Raw genomic sequence first — 23,759 nt, 5'->3', positions numbered from 1 at the left:
CCAGCTGTTTCTGGAGGATCAATGTACAAGTGGCAGGCAAGAGCAATTTTTTCTATTTGTGCTTAGCTTTAAGATTGCCACCTTTCTTTTCAATTGGAGACCTCTAAAGCAGTAGTCCCCAAACTCCTCCCCCCCCAACCTATCTACCCTTCCCCACCCCCGGAGCTGGGCCACAGACGGGGCAAGGGGGCTGAGGCCACAGCTGGGGGTGGGGACAGGAGTGGAGCGGGGTGGTACTCCCTTCTCCACCCCTCCATTGGGGCTGGCCAGGCCCCAGTCACACACACCCCTGAACGTTCCTCTGCACCCCAAAATTTGGGGCCCTCTGCTCTACAACTTTCCGTGCTCCTGTCACCTCTGAACTGGATTACTGCACTCTGTGGGTGTCTCACAAAGAGTATATTTCACGTTCACTCTAATGATCATTCCAATTCATTTCCAGCTATAAATGGAATAGGTGGAGATAGAATCATAGAATCTCAGGGTTGGAAGGGACCTCAGGAGGTCATCTAGTCCAACCCCCCGCTCAAAGCAGGACCAAACCCAACTAAATCATCCCAGCCAGGGCTTTGTCAAGCCTGACCTTAAAAACCTCTAAAGGAGGAGATTCCACCACCTCCCTAGGTAACCCATTCCAGTGCTTCACCACCCTACTAGTGAAAGTTTTTCCTAATGTCCAACCTAAACCTCCCCCTCTGCAACTTGAGACCATTACTCCTTGTTCTGTCATCTTCTACCACTGAGAACAGTCTAGATCCATCTTCTTTGGAACCCCCTTTCAGGTAGTTGAAAGCAGCTATCAAATCCCCCCTCAATCTGCTCTTCTGCAGGCTAAACAATCTCAGTTCCCTCAGCCTCTCCTCATAAGTCATATGCTCCAGCCCCCAATCATTTTTGTTGCCCTCCGCTGGACTCTCTCCAATTTATCCACATCCTTCTTGCAGTGTGGGGCCCAAAACTGGACACAGTACTCCAAATGAGGCCTCACCAGTGCTGAATAGAGGGGAATGATCACATCCCTCGATCTGCTGGAAATGCCCCTACTTATACAACCCATAATGCCATTAGCCTTCTTGGCAACAAGGGCACACCATTGACTCATATTCAGCTTTTCGTCCACTGTAACCCCTAGGTCCCTTTCTGCAGAACTGCTGCCCAGCCATTCGTTCCCTAGTCTATAGCAGTGCATGGGATTCTTCCATCCTAAATCCAGGACTCTGCACTTGTCCTTGTTGAACCTCATCATATTTCTTTTGGCCCAATCCTCTAATTTGTCTAGGTCCCTCTGTATCCTATCCCTACCCTCCAGCGTATCAACCACTCCTCCCAGTTTAGTGTCATCTGCAAACTTGCTAAAGGTGCAGTCCACACCATCCTCCAGATCGTTAATGAAGATATTGAACAAAACCGGCCCCAGCACCGACCCTTGGGGCACTCCACTTGATACCGGCTGCCAACTAGACATGGAACCATTGATCACTACCCGTTGAGCCCGACCATCTATCCAGTTTTCTATCCACCTTACCGTCCATTCATCCAGCTCAGACTTCTTTAACTTGCTGGCAAGAATACCATGGGAGACTGTATCAAAAGCTTTGCTAAAGTCCAGAAATAGCACATCCACTGCTTTCCCCTCATCCACAGAGCCGGTTATCTCATACTTATGTATGAGATACTTACATAAAATAAAATAAAATCAGACAAGCCCCAAAACCTATAAAGTCAGGTCCTGGGCACCTCTGAGCCCACCTCTCTCCAGGCTTTACACCATGACAGTTGAAATTATCTGGGATTCTCCACCTAACTGTGTCTAATTTTTGAATGTCTCGAACAGGATGTTCTCAATGAAAGCAAATCTATCCTGGGAATTGCTTCACCATTTGTCCAGAAGTCTCAGGGTGTGAGCATCAGATTGTTTCCCCAATGAGTATCCTAAACTACTGGGCTAGTTCCAAGTCTGCTCACAGTCATGCTAGCAGCACCAAAGTAACAAGAAACTGCTCTCAATTAAGCCATCTCCTCCTTTCTGTTACACTCAAATGGAAAAATCCAGTGGCTGCTACCCCGCTATTTGTGGCTGCCAGGACCTTAGCACCTCAGTTTGGCCTATTATCCTAACTGGAGAATGGAAGATCCCTGAGTCACTTCTGGAAATCAAGCCAGACTGCATACATCCAAGGCAGCTGTCAGTCTCCACCTGTCCTATGGTGTGTGTTTACATGAACATGTGTGAGGCTGTGTTTTATAAACCCCTGACCTGTCTCCTCAGAGTCAAAAGTTGCCAAAGATGGCTGTCCTGGTGCTTCCAGGAACATCTAAATGCACAAAGCCATGACATGTCAAGCTACCGCAGATGTGAATTTCCAGGGCAGTCTGAGTAAGTGTTGGCAGACCATTGCAATTTTATGACAATGGTATGTTTTCAGGGCTTGAAAGTCCCCTTGCATTAAATGGCAGAAATATTTATGTGAAATGCTGAAAAAGGAAACATACAAGTCACAAAATATACTCAGACCTAAGTAATATACAAAAAGTCAAGTTACTGACTCCATCTCAGAGAACATCATCTTACCTTTGATTGGATTTCACTTCCCCTTCTTCTGTCTCTTCCCTGATACCAGATAGCTCTGCTGGGACAGAAACTTCCTTATTGACATTGTTCACCCAACTGTTCTTTGTTTTATCTGATTTGTTCTGACTCCGCTCAGCTAAAATAGGAAACAAAACCAAAGTTATCTCCCATTATGTTCATGCAGGTTTCCACGGCAGGTAAATACAGGCAAGCAGTTCCAATAGGTTTCAAACTTATTTCACAAACACACTGTGCAAGGATTACAGGTCAGGGTACATCGAGACATCTAGAGTAAATAAGTGTGTGGAGTTCTCATTTTAACATCCTCAATTGCAATATCCACTGCACCAAGAGTCCTAAATGTTAACGTAATTCTAATTTGTAAAATATCCTGCAACCAATGAATTAGCAGTGGTGTTCTTGTATTTCTTACAGCAGCTAAATGCCCATTGAATGTAATGTCAGTACAATGAGGAATCTTAACCCCACAATATTTGGTGGTCAAATGAAAAGGAGAGTTCTGTAAAACATGGGTTCTCAATGAACATGTGTCAAGATGGCAGGACCACTTTATCCCCTTCCTATATTGCTAAATTGGAGGGGGTCCTGGAACCCCAGCTAATTGGTGTGTTTGGGAGGGATGGGGAAGGTTGTCGTCCCTGGATGGAAACTACAGAGAATCACTGCAATAGAAGAAATATAAACTAGTGTGTGAAAACTTGAATGGTGATCATACATTTGAGTTTGGTTGGGCTTTCTTTCCCCCCCCCCCCCTCTTTTGAGGGAGGAGAAATCCTACTTTGCTGAAGTCACAAAACATTCCATGAACTTTTAGGAACATTTTTATATGGCCTTCTGTTGCCTTCTAGACTTCCGCAGTGCTTCTGAAAACAAGATTAATTCTCAGTATGCAGAAATAGAAGTGCCACATTCAGGTGTACATTTTCACAGAGCATTGCTGTGAGGGAAATTGTTTAATCACCTTATGAGTCATTGGAGCTAAACAATTCCGTGTAGTTTACAAGTCAGATTTAAGCCAGTTTTGAATGTCCTAATATGTAACCTTGCCTGTTCAAGTAATTGCATGCTTGAGAATAAATGATTGCTCCTTCAAGTTGCATGGTGGCCAACACATAACTCTGTTAGACAGAGAAACTCTTTACCTAGAGCTTAAACACACAATCTGAAATGTTCTGGACTATCAGTTCATCAGTTCTAAATTAGGAAGAACGAAAAGAGCTTTCTTCTTGCCCATTTCTGGTCCCCTGTATTTCTCCTTGTTTTAGGCCTTCTTTTGTTCACACAGACAGACAAGAGTACTTTTCAAAGTGATCAGGCTACCGCTATCCAAACATGATCTCCATATTTGATTTTACACTTGCACTAAGGATAGGCGAATCAATTTAATAAGAATTAAGGCAGGATAATTCACAAACATTCACATGCAGTTCAGAAACAGGGATGAGTTTTAGTTATACACATTTGCTACTTTGAAGTCCATGGAACTGACATAGGTAAATTTTCTAGCACAGCAAATGACTTTACGTAAGCACACAGACTAATCAAATAGAATCCAAGCTAAGAATAAGGGTCACAAGTTCCATCAAATGCTGACAACAGAAGTACCTTATTTTTACAGGTTCTCTCAGAAAGATGTACTAAACTCAATTAATTACAGAAATAATCTTCCAATGCTCAGAGCTGTTTGCATAATAAAAACTACATGAGACAAGATATTAAGTTTAGAGAAAAGAATATACCCTTATGCATGCATTAGTAATGAATAAAGTTTTTTGGGACTTAAATTGCGTGATCAGATGAATAAGCCATTTTACTAACACCTTAATTAACAGCACAGTACTTCCTTTTGCCACAGGGATGTTACCCCATGAATAGATGCTTCAAATGGAATTCAGTACCTGCTTGCTCATCTCTGATCACCTACCACAAATAAAAAGCACCAGACTTCAGGGGTCTCAAGTTGAGCACCAAAAGCTGGGGCATCCCAAATCAGAGGTCATCTGAGCCCTTATGATATGCTCAGGGTCACATAAGGAGCCGTCGGCAGAGCTGGGAACAGAACCCCGGTGAAAGGGTCCAATTCTGGAAGCACAAGACAATCCTTCCCATCCACCTTTGTAGTTAGTATTAACAGGATGTACTGAAAGAACGTACTTCACACAATAAACAGCAAACATACCTCTTCTACCCCAATTCTTGCTCAGGAGGATATTGCATTATTTTTGTACAGCACCTTCTTAGGTGCACTAACTAAGAGGATCGTCACTATACAGGATCCCCGAAATAAACTTACCTAATGTTGTGGGTTTCCTTCTTATCGATGCTCTAATGATATCTGCTCCGTGTATTTTATCTCTGTGCCTCTTTGACTTTGCTTCATAAAACCACTGCCCGCTCATATTCTTTAGCTGATTGTCACTCTTAATTTTTTCTGGTAAATGCCTGCAAAAGGGGAAAAGATTGCACTTATTTGTGTGAATAAAATAAAGTCAGCCACAGTAGCTGTGGATAGGAAATACTAGGTCAGATAAGAATGACCAAACCTTTGGTGATTGAGGCTGGAGGGGGAAGGAAGGAAGGAAGGAAAGAAGGAAGGGGCCTCTGGCTCTCATCAGTACTGAAGGCTATATAATAAATGGGAAAATATACAGCAATGGTATTAGCTTTTTAACAGTCAGTTTTCCTGCTGCTTCATTTCTTCTTCCTACTCCTATTAGATTAGGCAGAACATCTGCTTTAAAAATGCAGTTGTCATAGGTTCACTCATGAAATCCTTGTTCAGTCTTTCCTCAACCAGAAGAGTTGAATTAGCCTATTCCGTGTTGACCATGGCTGCATGCCATTGTATACTCCTATTACGATTAATGAGGGGAAAATAACTGGTCAGAGAATACAAAGATGGGGCACTGTATAAATGAAAAGGCCAAGCACCTAACCTTCACTATTGTATATACACTTCTCACTGCACCCACTACTGAAGTGCCGTCATCTCTCTAGTAGTGGGCAGCAGCCAGGCAAACTGACACTTAGCACAGTGCTCAGAAGCAAAAGAGAAGAAATGTCTTGGACGGGGCACTGAGGCCATCTCTCTATTCATGAGAAGAGCATCACGAAAACTCTTTAGTATGTATAAAGCAGATGAGGGTAAAGCCTTGTCCACAAGACTTTTAACCTATAAATTCTGGTTCTTTATCTTGGAAAGTTTAAGGACTGCATTGACCTTGCTGGGGTTCAGTCTGTGGAATTTGTTGCATCACTCAACACTAGATTTAAGGAAAAGCAGCAACCAGGAACAAAAAAAGTGTCTTTTTGTTCTTTTGAACTAAACAAGCTTGCACACCTTTATGCTGTCCTTTCCTGTCAGCTCTATCATCATAGCCCTGTTCTCTGCAATTATCAAATGTCATACTATGTCTCGATAACTCCAGAAGAATCTCATCTGACAGAGCCTTTCCAGTAGTCTCCTGCACATTCAGAAATGACAGGAAGTGCTCTTCAATATTGACTTCTGTCTCTTGGATCTTAACATACCTAAAAATGAGACACATTTGTTCCTTGTGGCTGATATCAGATATGATGTCCAAAATAATGGATTAATATTTCATCTTATGATGTTAATAATTGTACCTGTTACCTTTTGAGATAACTTCAAAATAATATTTTGTATTGCTGGGCTTAAGTAGTTGTGTCTTTCTTCTTTAGTGAAGGTCCATTTTACATGTTCCCATTATCACAGGCTCAAATTTAGCCATTAACTCAACTTGGCCTAAGAAGTTTCCATTTCCACACTTAAGTTTTTCCATTTATCCACAAAACACTAAGTTCCCTTCAGCTGAGTGAAGAACAATGGCCGCAATTCTTTCAAATACACCTCGCAAGTGTTGCCTCTCAATTTCAAGCAATGATTGTGAAGTCTGGTTAATTACAGATTAAGTTTTCAGTCACAGTTTCAGTTCTCTCCACTTCACCATATTTCCAATGTGAACATGGCTTTTCTCATGAGTTTCAAGAATTTTGTGGCTATATCGCTATTCCCATAAGCCGCCACCAATCATCAAACAACAACAACAAGAGGACATTCAACTAAATTGAAAGGCAATATAACAATTAATTGAAAGCAACTTTTTACACTCCCCCAGATTAAGGGCTGTGAGGCCTTTGCCCTCTCTGATCTAGTGATCTTGACAGGGGACTTGGAGCACTGCAGTCCATACGATATATAATAAAATTCCTTATTAAGTTTGTTACTCTTTACAATCAAAGAGCATTCATACGCACGGTGCACCTAATTTTAAATAGCAGCACAACATGTAACAAGTAACTGCAACTGTAAAGCAGAAAGGCAAAAGCTCACCCCAGCAACAATCTCTGTTACTTCAAGTTGGGTTGGGGTGTTTCTCAACTGGTCACGGCTATGGAATACACCATCTCTGTAGGGAACACAGTGTATGTGCCTAAGGAGTTCAACCACCATGAGTCCTCTCTTCTTCTGTATACGTCACATCTACAGTAGCACTTTGAGCATGCAAAGGACCATATAATTCCAAGTATTCCATAACTGCACTACATTTGGTCTGCTCTACATCAATCAAAATAGCCTTGAAACTACAGACTGTATCTGAAGCCCCCTGCAGCTGCAGGGTTCGCAGGATGGGTTGCTACAGCACTGCCTCCAAGGTCAGAGTTGTGACATGGATTTCATAGCCTTTAAAGCCAGAAGGGTCCATTAGGTCTTTCATCCACTTACTCCTGTACTGAATCCAATAACTTGTTTGGCTAAAGCACAACTTCCAGAAGGGCATCCAGTCTTGGTGAGAAGACTTCAAGAAATGGAGACTCCACCATTTTCCTTGATAGTTTGTTCCAATGTTGATAACCCTCCCTATTAAAAATGTGGTCCTTATTTCTAATTTGAATTTGTCTGGCTTTAACCCGCAAATCATTGGTTCTAGTCACAGCTTCCAGACATTGATGCTTCATGATAGTAGGGCAACATGGGGAAGTTTGCCCTGGCACTGCCTGTGCTATGGCTGCTCTGTGGCTCACTGGATTTCCACCTCAGGGGCTGTCAGTCTGGCCCTTTAGAAAAGTACTAAATTCACACCCAAATGAGTCTGTTCCAGACCCGCTGTGCATTATCTGCCAGTTACGGTGTGATACCCCCTTGCATACATGAGACCAGTCACAACGGAACACAGCTACGTCAGTTAGGGTGAATGAGAATCCAAGTTTATTAAATTTAGGTTTGTTTTTTTTTTATTTGCATTTGTATGTGTCTGTCACATGAATTGGAGGCATTTTAAGTTCTGTATAGTAGCCTGCCCAACAACAGGATTCCTAGCAGGGTCACCCTGTTTCTATGAATGGGGCTTTATGAAACATAAAGCACGCCACTGTGAGCGCTTCCGGAGATCTGCTTTCTTCTCCCTACAGGCATGTAACTCAATCTTAATGTGAGTTACTCATGTACATGCTAGGACATCAACATCGGGACCAATACCAAGGAGAGTTAGTGGAGAGACATTTGGGCGAGTTAAACAAGGCTGAACTAGACTCAACCAGCCTGGTTCGAATCACACACTGTCTACTCCACCCTGTGACACATCCTTTAGTGAGTGATCTCACAGAACAGGCAATGAAAGAAAGAAACCACCATCCCATTCTACAAGTGTGCAAAATGCAGGCCTTCCAGCCAAATCTAGTCCATATAGCCATCATATGCAGAACTGGGATAACCCCTCCTATAGCCAAGGGCTAAGATAACCAATGGCAGTTTTAGGATGTTGGTGAGATTAACACAAGAGGCTCCTAGTCTAATCAGGGAATACAAGTACAAGCAACTAGGATCGTGGTGTGACGGGTTGGATCACAGAAACCCCTTTGGGGTTGCCAACTGATGTGCCAAGACTATTTCTGCCCCTGCTTTCCCTGCCAGTTTGGGACTCCAGCACCCTGTCTTGCTGAGCCAGACACGCCAGTCTGCTCTAACACAGACCCATTGTCTGAACCACGTGCCCCGAACCACGTGCCCCAAAGCTGCAGACTTAACTGAAAGCAACTTAAGAAGTGTTCCTGTCTTTAACACTCAGATGCCCAACTTCCAATGGGGTCCAACCCCCAAATAAATCCGTTTTACCCTGTATAAAGCTTATGCAGAGTAAACTCATAAATTGTTCGCCCTCTATAACACTGATAGAGAGATATGTACAGTATTAATACATGCTCTGGCTTAATTAATAAGTAAAAAGTGATTTTATTAAATACAGAAAGTAGGATTTAAGTGGTTCCAAGTAATAGCAGACAGAATAAAGTGAATTACCAAGCAAAATAAAACAGAACACGCAAGTCTATGTCTAAGAAAACTGAATGCAGATAAAAACCTCACCCAGTAAGCTTCCTTTTACAGACTAGTCTCCTTCTAGTCTGGGTCCAGCAATCATGCACATCCCCTGTATTTACTGTCCTTTGTTCCAGTTTCTTTCAGGTATCCCTGGGGATGGAGAGGCTCTCTCTTGAGCCAGCTGAAGACAAAATGGAGGGGTCTACCAATAGCTTAAATAGACTCTCTCCTGTGGGTGGAGACCATCTCCTCTCTCCTATGCAAAGTCCAGCTCCAAGATGGAGTCACATGGGCAAGTCACATGTCCATGCATGACTCAGTTTTTACAGGCAGCAGCCATTAATTACCTGCTACCTTGAATGTCCTCATGCAGACTTCTTATGTGGATTGGAGCCTTCCAAGATCCATGGACCCTTAAGTGCTTCTTGACTGGGCACTTAATTTGCACATTCCTTTCTCAAGAAGCTGACCAAATACATTGGTACCTTCTTTGTGTTTTATCAAATTTGCAGTGAAAGTGTTCTTAAAACGAACAACATGCTGGGTCATCATCCAAGACTGCTATAAAATTAAATATATGGCAGAATGCAGGTAAAACAGAGCAGGAGACATACAATTCTTGCCCAAAGAATTCAGTCACAAATTTAATTAACGCTTTTTTTAACGAGCGTCATCAGCATGGAAGCACGTCCTCTGAATTTTTGAGTGCAGTTATGTAACAAAAATTTTAAAAAAAAAATCTACATTTGTAAGTTCCGCTTTCACGATAAAGAGATTGCAAAGGTACTTGTATGAGGTGAATTGAAAAATACTATTTCTTTTATCATTTTTACTGTGCAAATATTTATAATAAAAATAATGTAGAGTACTGTATATTTTGTATTCTGAGTTGTAATTTAAATCAATATAGTTGAAAATGTAGAAAAACATCCGAAATATTTAATAGACTTCAATTGGTATTCTATTGTTTAAAGTGCAATTAATGGTAATTAATTTTTTTTTAATCACGAATAATTTTTTTGACTTAATCATGTGAGTTAACTGCAAGTAATCGACATCCCTAATTATGATACAATCAATTATTACACAATCTCATATGGGTTTTTCTATAGGACTCCTCCCTCATTCAGTATACTTGATGGACTGTGCTCAACCAATGAGTAGCTACAGTAGAACTTCAGAGTTACAAACACCAGAGTTACAAATTGACCCGTCAACCACACACCTCATTTGGAACTGGAAGTATGCAATCAGGCAGCAACAGAGACACACACACCCCACCACCCTCCCAAAAAGGGGCAAATATAATACTGTGTTATACAAACTACTAAAACTACAAAAAGGAACATTTAAAAAAAGATTTGACAAGATAAAGAAATTATTTCTGTGCTTGTTTCATTTAAATTAAGATGGTTAAAATAAGCATTTTTCTTCTGCATAGTAAAGTTTAAAAACTGTGTTAAATCACGGTTCAGTTGTAAACTTTTTAAAGAACAACCATAATATTTTGTTCAGAGTTACAAATATTTCAGAGCCACGAACAACCTCCATTCCCACGGTGTTTGTAATTGTGAGGTTCTACTGTATTTAATTTTAGCCTCATTGTTCAATGTATAGTCTGAGGCCTCATTTACTGGGCAGTATTTAAATCCTGAAGACAGAATTATTAATTTCCTCATAGGCTTTTCTATGGCACTCATCACTACAGTATCTGAGTGCTTCACAAACAAATGAATTTATTTTCACAGATGCTCTTTCCATGGCTGTGTTCCTGGGCAAACCCCACCCTGAACACTCCAATCCCTTGTAATAAGGTTTTCATTCCAAATACCTACTTTTCATCCCCCACACAGAGGCATGCAACATGCAAAACTACCCCAGGATTAGATCTGATGTTTCTAAAGCATAGATAGAGAAACAAGGGTGCCCTGTGATATGAGGGGGGTATATCCCCATTTTATGAGGGGGAATGGAGGCTGAGAGATTAAGTATCCACTAACTTGGGGTGCCCAATTTGACACACCTAGAACCAGGTTTTTACAGAATAAATAGCAATACATAGGAGTACTTCATATGTTCAAATCACAGACCCCATGGACTCAGTTGCTGCTGTGAGTGCTCAGTGCCAGGATCTCAAGTTGGGCACCCACAAAATGAGACACACCCAGTTTGTGGACACCTGTGAACATTGTGATTTGTCATTCAAAGGTATCTCTGCCTGTTGTACAGCATGTGATGTATCCCTTAAACACTGCCATCCATACCCCAAATGTGACTGCATTTCAACTGTACTGTATGTACTTCAAGAGCTTAGTGATCTATTGGGATGGAAGTTGCCATATGCACATTAATTTCTAGCCCATTGCAATGTACAATTGGCTGTTAATTTAATGCAGTACATACAGTGCAGTTTAGTCTTTCACAACGCAGCAGGGTGGATAAAAATTAATTTAAAAAAATTAAAAATCAGATTTTTTTATTTTAATTGGATTTTTGATAGTTTTTTCCTTAAAAAGCATTTTATCTAAAGATAGTTTTAATTAAGATACATTATAGCACAAAGATATCTCATCATGGAATAGGGATTGTAAATTCTAATTCTACAGTATGAGACAATGTATTCATGGAATGTTTATGAAAAAGTTTTGTAAATGAGTTCCAATAGTTCATGGATTAGGGACTCAATTATAGATTGCTGTATAGATTATTTAGGTTAATCTTTCTATCTCCCCAATGGGACTCAGTGCTCAGTCTAGAAGATACCATCAGAGATGCTTAGTTTTGCAGTTCTCAAACTGTGGATTTGTGTGTCCAGAGATAACATGCTTGTTAACAGCAAAAAATGTTTTAAAATAATATACAGAGGTGAGAAATAAGACTTCAACCCTATTGTCCCTCTGCAAATTTGTGTACACAGAGTCTGGGCCAGTTTGTTTACCTGCCACATCCGCAGATTCGGCCAATCATGGCTCCCACTGGCTGCGGTTCACTGCTCCAGGCCAATGGGGGCTGCGGGAAGGGCGGCCAGCACATCCCTCGGCCACGCCGCTTCCCACAGCCCCCATTGGCTGAACCTGCGGACGCGGCAGGTAAACAAACCGGCCCGGACTGCCAGGGGCTTTCCCTGAACGAACGGCAGCCCGACTTTGAGAAGCATTGCTCTATGGTACTATCATTTTAGATGCAGTTGTGATAAAAAATACATAGCTGAAATAGGCAGATCTTTCTTTTATAATTTCACCTTTAAAGTAGTACTGAGTCTCAGTGAATGTAATGGTAATAATTATTAAATAATTGCATTGACTTATTTTGGTTAGGAGAATCCATCCTCAACATATAGGATTCTGAAGACTATCCACCTTCAAGATTACCATCATTTTCTATAGTTTCAGAGTTATCTGCCAACGATAGTGTTTCAGTCACATTATGTATGTCACATAGCCACCTGTAGCAAAAAAGGGGGGAAAAAATCTCCATCATCATAGAATCATAGAATCTCAGGGTTGGAAGGGACCTCAGGAGGTCATCTAGTCCAACCCCCTGCTCAAAGCAGGACCAAACCCAACTAAATCATCCCAGCCAGGGCTTTGTCAAGCCTGACCTTAAAAACCTCTAAGGAAGGAGATTCCACCACCTCACTAGGTAACCCAGAAACAACCGTAGATAAGTTTGTGATAAGAACCAGCAAATTACAAAAAGAGGTAATGGATGAAAAAATTGCCCTGTTTGTTTATGCAACAAACTCTCCTTTCCGTATGGTTAAGAACCCACACTTCATTAACATGGTTCAGTCATTAAGACCAGGATACAGTCCACCCAACAGAGCAGATGTCACAGGCAAATTGCTGGATAAAGTGTATGAAAGAGAAATTGAGCAGTGTGCAAAAGGTATACAGGGTAAAATTGTTAACCTGAGTCTTGATGGGTGGAGCAATGTCCACAACGATCCTGTGGTATGTGCTTGTGTGACAACAGAAGAAGGGAATGTCTTCCTTACAGAAACAATTGATGTATCAGGAAATACACACAGCAGAATACTTACAAGTATCATCAGTAAAAGCTATAACAAACTGTGAAAAAAAATTCAAATGTCTAGTATGCATCTTGGTCACAGACAATGCTGCAAATGTATCCAAGATGAGAAGAAATTATTTAGAAGAAAGAGTGAAGAGAGTCCCAAGCTGCTAATATATGGTTGCAGTGCTCATATGATGCACCTCCTAGCCAAAGACTTCAGTGTTCCAGAAATAAAGGCTAATGTTGTTGAAATTGCAAAATACTTCTGTAATAACCACTTTGCAGTAGCTGCTCTGAAAAAAGTGGGAGGAACCAAGCTAACTCTCCCACAAGACGTGCGATGGAACTCAGTGGTGGACTGTTCTGAGCATTATATCAAGACCTGGCCTAATCTGATGACAGTTTGTGAGCAAAATCATGAAAAAATAGATGGCACTGCCACAGCCAAAGTTCTCAACATTGGGCTTAAGAGAAATGTTCAATGCATGCTGAGTACCCTGACGCCTATTTCTGCAGCCTTGAACAAAATTCAAGGAAATAGCTGTTTTACTGCTGACACTGTTGAAATTTGGAAGGAATTGAGTGAGATCTTAAAAAGAGAAATATGCAATGACAGTTAAATTACAAGTATTAAAAAAAACGAATGGGACAAGCACTATCTCCAGCTCATTTTCTTGCAAATATTCTCAATACTCGGTACCAGGGTCAAACCTTAACTGCTGCAGAAGAGGAATTGGCTACGACATGGACATCCAGCAATCATCTCTCCATAATGCCAACTATAATAAACTTCAGAGCTAAGGGTGAACCATTCAAGAAATATATGTTTGCTGATGTTTTAAAAAAAGTCACACCATGAACTGATGGAAGTCACTTGAGCACTTGGATTCAGAGACTGTTGAAGTAATAATCTCACTTTTAACAGCAGTAGCTTCTTCTGCCAGTGTAAAAAGAATATTTTCTTCCTTTGGACTAATTCATTCCAAATTGAGAAATCGTTTGGAACCTGAAAAAGCAGGAAAGCTTGTTTTTCTTTTCCAGATTATGAACAAACAGGAAAATGAAGGTGAAGACGACTGAGTTAGCTGCAGAAGCCAATATTTTACGTATCTCATGTTGACTTGGCTGACAGTCTATTTAATTTTTATTTTTTTTAATATTTAACTATTTTAGTTAATTTTAACAGAAACAAACCTGATTTTAAAAAAAACTTTAAATGTTAAACTACACTCAAAAATTCATATGCTTGTTTTGTTAAAATATTATGTTTGCTGTTGAAGAAAAAAAATCCAGAATACATAACGCTGTTGTTTTAGTTAACTAAAACAATTTAAAATGTCTGTCTGGTGATGTTCTCCTCCTAACACAGCATGGCAAGAAAATCCTCCAAATATTGATTAACCTGTTGAATTGGAGATATTTATGAATCACTGGGAGGTGAACTATCTGCTTCAGTTACCTCTGGTAAACAAAATAACCAAACAATCGTTCATTTTCTGATATAGCTGTAAAACTAATCTGAAAAGTTTTCAAAATAAATCACTTTAAAAATGTATAGTGTTTACTTTGTAAAAATGAAACCTACAACTATCTCTGAGTTGTGAAGAATATGCATTAAGCTTATAACAACCAACAAGAACGCACTTTTATGTAGAAATCCATGATTAAATCAAATCTTCCTGACTAGTGATTTAATTTAAATCATGATTTAAATCGACTTGATTTAAAACAAATCCACCCTGCTAGTCAGCACTCCACATACACTCTTCTCGCCAACCCTGAAATTTCAGTACAAAGAATCTAACCTGTTGGAGCAATGGAATGAAAAGTCAGTCACAGGAAGACTGGGATAAAAGACCCAATCGTACCAGGTTCTGAGCATGATTAACTTGCACTGAAAGTTATGGGAGAGTTGAGATTGTGAGGTACTTGACAGAATCAGGCCCACAGTTGGGGTTGGTTTTTTGTTTTTAAATCCTTATGTTATAAGAGTCCTTAGGGTTGCATCACACCAAGGTAAATATTAAGGGACTTGGCCCTAGCACACTGTGCAATGGGTAGTGGTTGCAGACCGAGCTGCTGTCACATCAGAATTTCCATATCATTAGCCTCCCTCTCCATTTACAGAAGGAGTAAACAAATGAGAGCAGAAGCCATGACAACATCGCCTGCGATTCCAAAGGCTTCTGCTGGGGAGGACGGGCACATAGCCACGCAGGGTATCCGAATGTGAAAGCAGTCACATTTTGCTACTCCAGACACCATGGTGACAGCGGTCAGTCACTCTACCACAGGTGACCTCATCAAATCACAGTCTAGAACTTAGGACATCAGCGTATTTTTGTACGTTACGATCTACTGAAAGATCCCTACGCTGTATTTACGCTGAGCCACAAAATAGTAAGGAGCAGTTAGGGATCGCGCTGCAGCCAAACCAGAGCTCTGTCCTTAACCTACCTTACTGTCAGCCAGGGCAGCTCACACTGTGTGGCAACTACACTGGCCCTGTGAAGATCCCTTTCCCTATCCCAGAACAGGGAACAGCAGAGACCGATTTCAAATTTTACTCCCAATTGTGTTTCTTATGGGGAGAGGGTTAATTTTGTTAGCTTCCTCTTTCCCCTCCCTCCAGAAATAAATAGTATATTTAGAGAAAAGTAGTGTCAAGTCTTTGGACAGTTCTCTGCTAGGAGCTCTCACTGAGCTCACAACTCCATGCTCCTGCCCCACTCCCAACCATGGTGGCATGAATGTGCCTGTGCCCCACCCCAAATGGGGCGATGGAGGAAAGAGGGGGGACACTTTGCACACACAGACAAGGTGGGGGGGGGAAACTTTTCCCCACGTGGAGTCTGAGGTTTGGGAGGTGGAAAGACCTTCACCGTCTCTTTTGGTTCTGAAGGGGAGACAATGCCCTCTTCCCTCCCCCCACACATCTTGCTTCAGAAAGGGGGGTCGGGAGGGGGGGGGAGCACGCACTCCATTCCCAACTCTTTAGTGTGTTTCCAACCAGCAGAGGAAGAGCTGCAGGAGGGGCTCTAGTATCTGCAGTGCCACTGTGCTGGCTGGGGGGGTGTCACTCTATAATCTTACCCAAAGGTGCAGGAGTATAGGCAGGTAGTCCATGTGCACTGAACCCATGGGAGGTGGGAAGGAATGATGGGGTAAGCATGGGCCAGCCTGCTCATCACCACCTTACTATTCTCTCTGGGCATCTTCACAGCTCCGGGCCAGCAACAGTGGGTGCTGCTAGCAGAGATCAACTGTGCAGGCAGGATCCAGTGTAATTTTATAGCTATTTCCTCTTAAAGGGAATTAACAGCTCTGAGAAGTGTTTGTGACATTATCAATCAATGAGCATGCTGAGAACACACAATATGCAGATCGTGGGTAGATTAGATCGCTATCGTAGTTTCAACACTAAGATCTTCTCTCTAGCAGCACAAAGATCATGTGAAGTATAAGAAATTATTAGTATAAGACTGCCATTATATACCCACAATCACCCCTCAGCACCTTGTCAAGGTGTAATGTTTACATGACATTCTTCATCTCAACTCTTCAGAAACATCTAAATCTGTGACATTTACACAGCCATGAAGCCAGACTTAGTTGAAGACCAAGACCAGGCAGTTATTTACAAGAAGAGGAATTCAAGTTTGTCATGGTTCATGATCACGGTAGACAACTCGAGGCATAAGCTTCCAGCTTCCTCAGCCTGGCTTCTGAGAAACTGTTTTCTAATGAGGATATAAACCATATCTGTAATGAAACAGGCCAACTGTACTATCGGATACATTATCATATAGCCACGCTCATGAAAGCGCACCATCTTGAACAGGGCAAAAGCAAATGCATCAAAACTCATGAGATACGTTCAGACCACTAAAAACAGCAGTGTGTTGTATTTGGTGTTCCAGTGATTGCTGCTTTCCCCAGATGCTTCTTTCATGGCTGGGCGCCTGAGCAAAACCCACCCTGAACACATTCAACCCCTTGGGATTTGGTTTTCATTCCAAATTCGCCCCTTTTCTTCCCCCCAGAGACATGCATCACGCAAAACGATCCCAGGATTTGATTAGTGCTGACGTATCTACAGCACAGACAAACATGTCCATCCTAACTCACTACATGCAAAAGCAACATCCATTTCTGAGACAACAGGCAAAATTATGTAGTTAATATTGTTTAAGTTTCCCCTTCAGGTACTTCTAAGAACTGGACCTTTAAGAACATCTTGTTAGGATGGTGATTTGTCCTGCTTTGAGCAGGGGGTTGGACTAGATGACATCCTGAGGTCCCTTCCAACCCTGATATTCTATGATGTTAGGAATGTATTCTGTAATGGCTTTCAAATTCAGCCCTTCTACAAAAGTTTCTCATCCCAGATCCTTATTTCACTAAAATTATTGGTTTCCTATCTCTACGCTGTTTTTGCTACATACAGACATAGCTGTACAACCCAAAGCTCTGCCGAGTAACTGATGACTGAGGCAGCAGACCAGCAGTTATGGCAGCACTATTCTCCTGAAGAAAGGGAAGCAGCTTACACATCAAGGCAGCAGGCTACCATCTCACCCCCTATTTGAGATGCCCACGCTCAGAATGCTTCGCAAGAAAGACCTCGGTAGAAGAGCACCATCCCCTGGTGTCATTACAGAGTGTTTAAATAAAATGTGGGTATCTGAGGAACATCAACTAAAGGAAAAAGCTGGGATCCTGGAGATACCAGCTGCATTTAAAAACAATTAAAGAGCGAAATTCAAATCCCACCTCAGAAAAGAGTTGCAAATGCAAATGTGTGTTTATAAAACATTCCAATTTTTCAGATTTTTGATTCCCTGTCCCATTTTTCTGGAAACCATTATCATAGCACCTGAACTGACTTGGATAGTCAATATAGTTAGTACACAAGCAACTCTATCACAAAGGAAGCTAAGGGCTGATCTACACTGGATTTCAGTCACAGATGTACTTACCTGTCCGGGTAGCAGTCCAAAGCCACTATAAAGCTTCTGTTTGCACTAGCACAGCTTACTCCTGCTTGAAACCAGGATAAGCTGCGTCCATGAAAGTTGTGGCCAAAAGCAACACTGCCTGTCTACACTAGGGGCTTGTGCTGGTGCAACTACAGCCACAGGATCCCCCCCAATGTAGAAAAGGAAAGAAACAACCTTCTGCTTATCCCTCCTTGCAAGCAGGTAGCTGCCTCGTGCACTAGCCAAAGAGTCTATGTGGGCTGGGATCGCTTTAGTCTCTTACCTGACCCTCTCTTCTTCCTTTCTCTTGAGTTCTGCATCCCGTTGGAGCACCTTCATTATTGCCTCCTGTTCTTCCTCCGTTAGGAAGCTTAGGTCAATCATCTTGTTAACAGATTTAAAAGAAGCCTTTAGAATCCTAGAAGTCCTGGTGGGGGCTGGTCAGGAGTCAACGTGAAAGGTGCAAAAAAAGAGACAGAAATCTCAGATCTGTGGGATTCACAAAACACTCCAACCGTTGGGACTGGGCTACAGTCAATGGGATAAAAATCCCTTAACTTTGTTCTCTTGTAGGAGAAATGGCACGCGCTTCTCTGGGCAAGAGGCTTTCACAACAGAGTGCTGCATTCCTGATTATTCAGATCACATGCATGTTGCAGAGGTGCCAGTCTCTCAGCTCTGCTTCATAACACAACAGTTCATTGACCAGGCATATACTGTTAATCCAACATGGAGCAGCTGTAGTCAGACATCACCTACAAAAGAGACAAGGAAGAATAAGCTCTAGCATTAAGAAGCAGGGGAGCAGATTTTTTTTTTTTAAATATCTCATCTCAAGATCTGCAGTATGGGGGGGGGAAACACAAATGAAGCAGTCACGTCAAGCCTGTTTTGCAAGTGTAAACCACACCCCTTCTGGGTGTGGTGTTCTGTCCCATCTAGTGGCACCAAGACCACTTAGAGAGAGAGATAAAATGATTCTGCTCTACAGCTTTAGCTCATGTGGTAGAGACTCATGCATTAAGCTCCAAAGGTCCCCAGTTTGAGCCCGCCCACCGATGACCAGGGTCTGTCGGTGTTACACAAGCTTATAACAAAATGGTCATTAAAACATATTTTTGGCCAATGCCATTATCTTCCAATATGTAAGTTGAGAATAAGTTCCTCCTGGATGTTAAATGTTAAAATCAGAGGAAGAGGACGACTAAAACTAAGATGATTTAAGGAAACAAAATCACAACCATAAAACTATTGCTGACTTCTGTGTCTGGTGCTGCGCAGTATGGACTGGGAGACAGAAATAGTGTCTAGTTTCAGACTTCCTACGTGACCTTGGGCAAGTTCATTAGCTTCTCTGTGCCTCAGTTTCCCCTATGTAAAATGAGGATATGTACCAGGAGATTTGAGCAGTCATTTACTGATATTTGCAAAGACCCTCAGAAAAAAGGTGCGGGCAAGTTGGGTAGATAGAATGAACAGTATTGCCATCTCCAGGCATTCAAAAATTGTGAGTCAGGCACCCAAAAATCAAGAGGTGTATACATACATATATATACACACACACACTTTTATTTACTTTCTGATCTTTGAAGGTCAGATACACTTGGGTCATGTTTTCAATTCCTTCTCTGCAGCTATGAGGTCTTTTTTTTTAAAAAAAATTTTAACCCACAACACTTCTGTTTTTAAATGAAGGCTGAGATTCATGACTCCAGGAAAGTCTGAGGCTTTAAAAAAAAGACATCCAATATCACAATACTCATGATGAAATTTTGAGAGTTGGCAACACTAAGCTTATTATTTTTATGATTTCTACTCTGATAGCCTCAAGGAGCCCCAGTGATTGACCAGCACCCTGTTGTGCTAAACACTGTGGTAAACCATCAGTTTCTATAAGATTTTATTTTAAATTTTTTAAAAAGTTAATAGACTATACAATTATAAAGTCAGCTTCCCAGATTTGACTGAGACAGCAATAGCTTTGAAAGGCGTGTTAACTTCCCAGCTTCTCTCCAAGGGTGTGGTCAAAATCCTGTCATTTAATATGTATATAACTCCCAATGACTTTAGTGAAAGTTCTGCCCGAACAACAGGGTCAGGTCCCAGGTTAGCCAAACCTAAATTCCTTACACAGGGCTGGTGCAACCCATTAGGCGACCTAGGTGGTCACCTAGGGCACTAGCATTTGGGGGGCGGTATTTCGGGTTCTTCGGCGGCAACCGCAGCGGCTGGATCTTCGGCCGCCCTGGTCGTCGTCGTCATTTAGGTGGAGGGACTTGGGGCAGGGGGGCACAGAGAGGGCCGCCTGTGGCAAGTAAGTGGGGGTGCGGACGCAGGGGAACCGCTCCCCGCCCCAGCTCACCTCTGCTCCGCCTCCTCCCCTGAGCATGCCACCCCGCTCTGCTTCTCTCCCTCCCAGGCTTGTGGCGCCAAACAGCTGATTGGCGCCGCAAGCCTGGGAGGTGGGAGAAGTGGAGCGGCGACAGCATGCTCAGGGAGGAGGTGGAGCAGAGGTGAGCTGGGGCGGGGAGCTGCTGCATGGCTCCACGGGCTGGGGGGAGCTGCCCCGGGGTGGGGCACCTTAGGGCAGAGGGCTGCCACAGGGCTCGGGCGGGAGGGCAGGGGGGACACAAGGTGGAAGTTTCGCCTAGGGCACGAAACATCCTTGCACCCTCCCTGTCCTTACAGTAAAAGCCTTCTACTGCATGTGTGAGCCACTGCTCTCCACTGGAGGGTATCAGAACTGCTTATCTACACGTCATGGGTCATATACTGCTAGTGACTATACTCTCCTTATGCTCAAGTGGTAGCAGCCCGTGCTTCCAGAGCAGGGGCATCAGAGTTCTATTCCTTCTGCCATGATGGAGTGTTGAATAACATGGTGCATGAAGTCCTAGCTTTCCACAGATCTTTTACAATATAGTTCCACAGTAAGGATTTTTATTATTAATACTATATAATCACATAATAAAATATGACCAAGTTGAGGCACTGCCTGCCCCCCTCCATTACTAGAGAGAGCATATGGAATTTAAAAAAAAAAAGCAAAAATATAAAACACTGGAGCTATCACACACATCTCATTACGTGGAATCAGTGGTGTAGGGTTCTGCAAGAGCACACCATTTTAATCCCAGTTAACTTGCATCCATAAAGCACAGTTTGAAGTCTTGAAGGCTGATTTGTTTCTATTCTCTTCAACCAAGGCTCCGGCCCCTATGCCGGAGACAGTCAGAACAGAGGGCAAAATGGAGAATGGCTAGCTTGCAGGGCAATTCCTGACTCTTGAGGCTAAGACTAGTTGGACACGAACTTAGGAAGGAATGAAAAGTAAGGGCAAAAAAGAAGGCAGTGGCAGAGAGCCTATTCCCCAGCTATGACTGGTCATACTAGTGTGAAACGTGGTTAGAGATGGGGAAATAAACAACTGGAATCCCAATGAAAACCTCAGATTACCTAGACAAGTCTCAAACTATTGGCAGATAGGACGTGAACTGGCCTCCTCCCTTGGGATATCTACCTTTATTAGAGGACTGTCGGAACAACATTCTGAGCTTTTTGCCTGTCTTGTCTCATCTCATCATTTGCCTTACACTTAGACACAAACATCTGGCAGGCAGAATCTCCAAATCTGTGATGGTTTAATTAACCAGTCATGCGACTGATCACCAAGTTTGCTCACTTTGACAACCTAATCTAGAAACGGCTGAAACAGGGGATTAAAGCAAGATAATCATGTTGGCATTACACAACAAGAAAACTTTAGTTCAACAGATAACAGTCCTTACTCTTATAGGCAAAAGATACCGGCAGCCAAGCTAATGCCTGCTCGTGTTTCAGGAAGTGACATTGTAGGATACCATATTTATTCTCTTTAATGAGTTTTGTATCAATTTTGCTCCGTTTACAACTTTTCCAAGCAGCCAGCATTGCAAAACAGCGTAAAATCTGAAAAAAATCAGTCTTTTAATGCTACCAGGAATAAAGTTCAGAAATTACAATTTGGCCAACTACTCTGTTGGCAATGCACTAAGGTAAAAGAGAGTCCAATTCAATCGTCCAGTACAGTAAATGATTTTTCAGCCTGCCTCTCCACTCCCCCAACTCCAAACACACACCACTGAAGCAAACCGGTGGAGACTCCATCTAAATTCTTTGAATTCCAGAGGAAGAAGGTGCCATTTTTTTCCATTTTTCTACCATAATTCCACTTTAAACCCAGTGGACAATCTAGAGGATCTTTTGGCAGCCAACTATGGCCCTTCTAGTGAAGAAGCTCTGACCTAAAGACTTCAAAAAACAATTACCGTATCTGGGTCTCCCTTCCCTAAGGTGGATTCTGGGTCACCTACAGATCTTGACATACATATTTATAGTCCAATTCAAATGATTCTTTCCTGCTTTCACTTGGAAGGACGAATCATCTAGTTTAGAAACAAGCATGGACATGATCCACTCTGACGGTCACAGACAAAGCGTGTCTGTCATAATGTACCAAGCTCCAGCCAGCATCTGTAGTGTTAACATCCAAGGCCCTTGACCTAATTGCAAGTGTACATCTGCCAACACAGAGTAAATTATGTTGCAGTCAAAATCCCCAGATAGCTCTGAACTGGAATTATCAGGTAATTTTCTACTTGCCTTAGGACAACCAAGTATTTAGAAGGCTGTTGTAGAAAGATATGTTGCCACAAAAGGCCATTCTAAGAGAAATACAAGAGGAGACACAGGAAGAAGTTTTGCGTTAAATCTTAAATCTTAATTTAAAGGATTTAAATGTAATAAGATGGGCAGAGAGCACTTTACTAAGCAGGCTGGACTTCTTCATCCATCTTCCCTGAAGTTGTAGTTAGTTAAGTTGTAGAAACCAGAACCTCACCTCTTCCTATTAAAACAGCAATTCTGCGAGGCCTGAATCTCTACACAACCCTGCTGAACAGCTAGACAGAGTGCAGACCTGACGCTGGAGAGTGGCTACAAGCAGATGCTCACCACTCTGCAGTTACAGTCTCAGAGCTCTATCATTCCACTTTCCTTCCAGAGATTTCCTCTCCTACAGGTGACTGCTACCGAGTAATAGTGAGTTCCTGTTTAAAAAACAAACAAACCCCATCAACAAGGGCAAAAGGCCACCACTCATGGAAAGATACTACACTCTCTTCCTTCAAGAATGGGGAAATGTACTTTAAGAATGTGGCTCCAGGACTGCATATTAGATGCACTGAAATAGCTGCAGTATAATTGTGTATGCCTTTTGCTGCTCACATTAGACAGACTAGCTGATCCTCCTCCAAATATCTTAGAAGAAAACTGTTTAAAAGAATGTTGCTCTGCTGAAACATGAACCTCATCCTGTGTTCAGTTTTACCTCATGTTTTGTTTACTTAGAACCTGTTCCTACTCCCACTCAAGTCAATGGCAAAAGCCTGCCTGGGCTTAAATGGTGCAGGATCTTTAAGTGCACCCTTCGTGACTTAACACTTGGGTTAGCAATGAGAAATGTAATGCTTCACATAAGAAATGGGCACGGGAAACCATTCAAGAAGTTGGATACCCGAGATCACTGAATAAGTAGTTGTAAGTAACCCAAATTGTAAGTAATTTCTCTAAACACCTAAATGGTATAAACACTGCATGACATTTGCCATGATAGCAAGTCAGCAGCTCACTGGAGACGCTGATTACTAGTAACAACTGGAGCATAACACACATGTAGTTTCCTTGAGTCGGCAAAGAACACCTGGCTGCACACACAGAAAAGATACTGAGCTCATTCAGTGCAAGTTGGAACAAGACTGCAATTTGTTGCAGAAAACACCTCCAAACAACA

The 23,759-nt window shown here is 42.1% G+C and overlaps 1 protein-coding gene across 1 annotated transcript in view; it reads right to left on the bottom strand.

Moving 5' to 3' along the window:
• The window catches only part of SYTL2 (synaptotagmin like 2), an 82,077-nt gene that overhangs the window by 40,069 nt on the left and 18,249 nt on the right, over positions 1-23,759 (bottom strand). The window contains exons 2-4 of the mRNA XM_045020493.1: positions 18,213-18,684; positions 4,887-5,035; positions 2,573-2,708 (exon numbers count right to left, since the gene is read on the bottom strand). Coding sequence (XP_044876428.1) covers positions 2,573-2,708; positions 4,887-5,035; positions 18,213-18,313 — 386 coding nt within the window. The 5' untranslated portion in view covers positions 18,314-18,684. The remainder of the gene's footprint in view (positions 1-2,572; positions 2,709-4,886; positions 5,036-18,212; positions 18,685-23,759) is intronic.

Source organism: Mauremys mutica, chromosome 1 (genome assembly GCF_020497125.1).
Source record: "Mauremys mutica isolate MM-2020 ecotype Southern chromosome 1, ASM2049712v1, whole genome shotgun sequence".
Taxonomy (NCBI): Eukaryota; Metazoa; Chordata; order Testudines; family Geoemydidae; genus Mauremys; species Mauremys mutica.
This window is presented reverse-complemented; position numbering and strand designations above follow the sequence as displayed.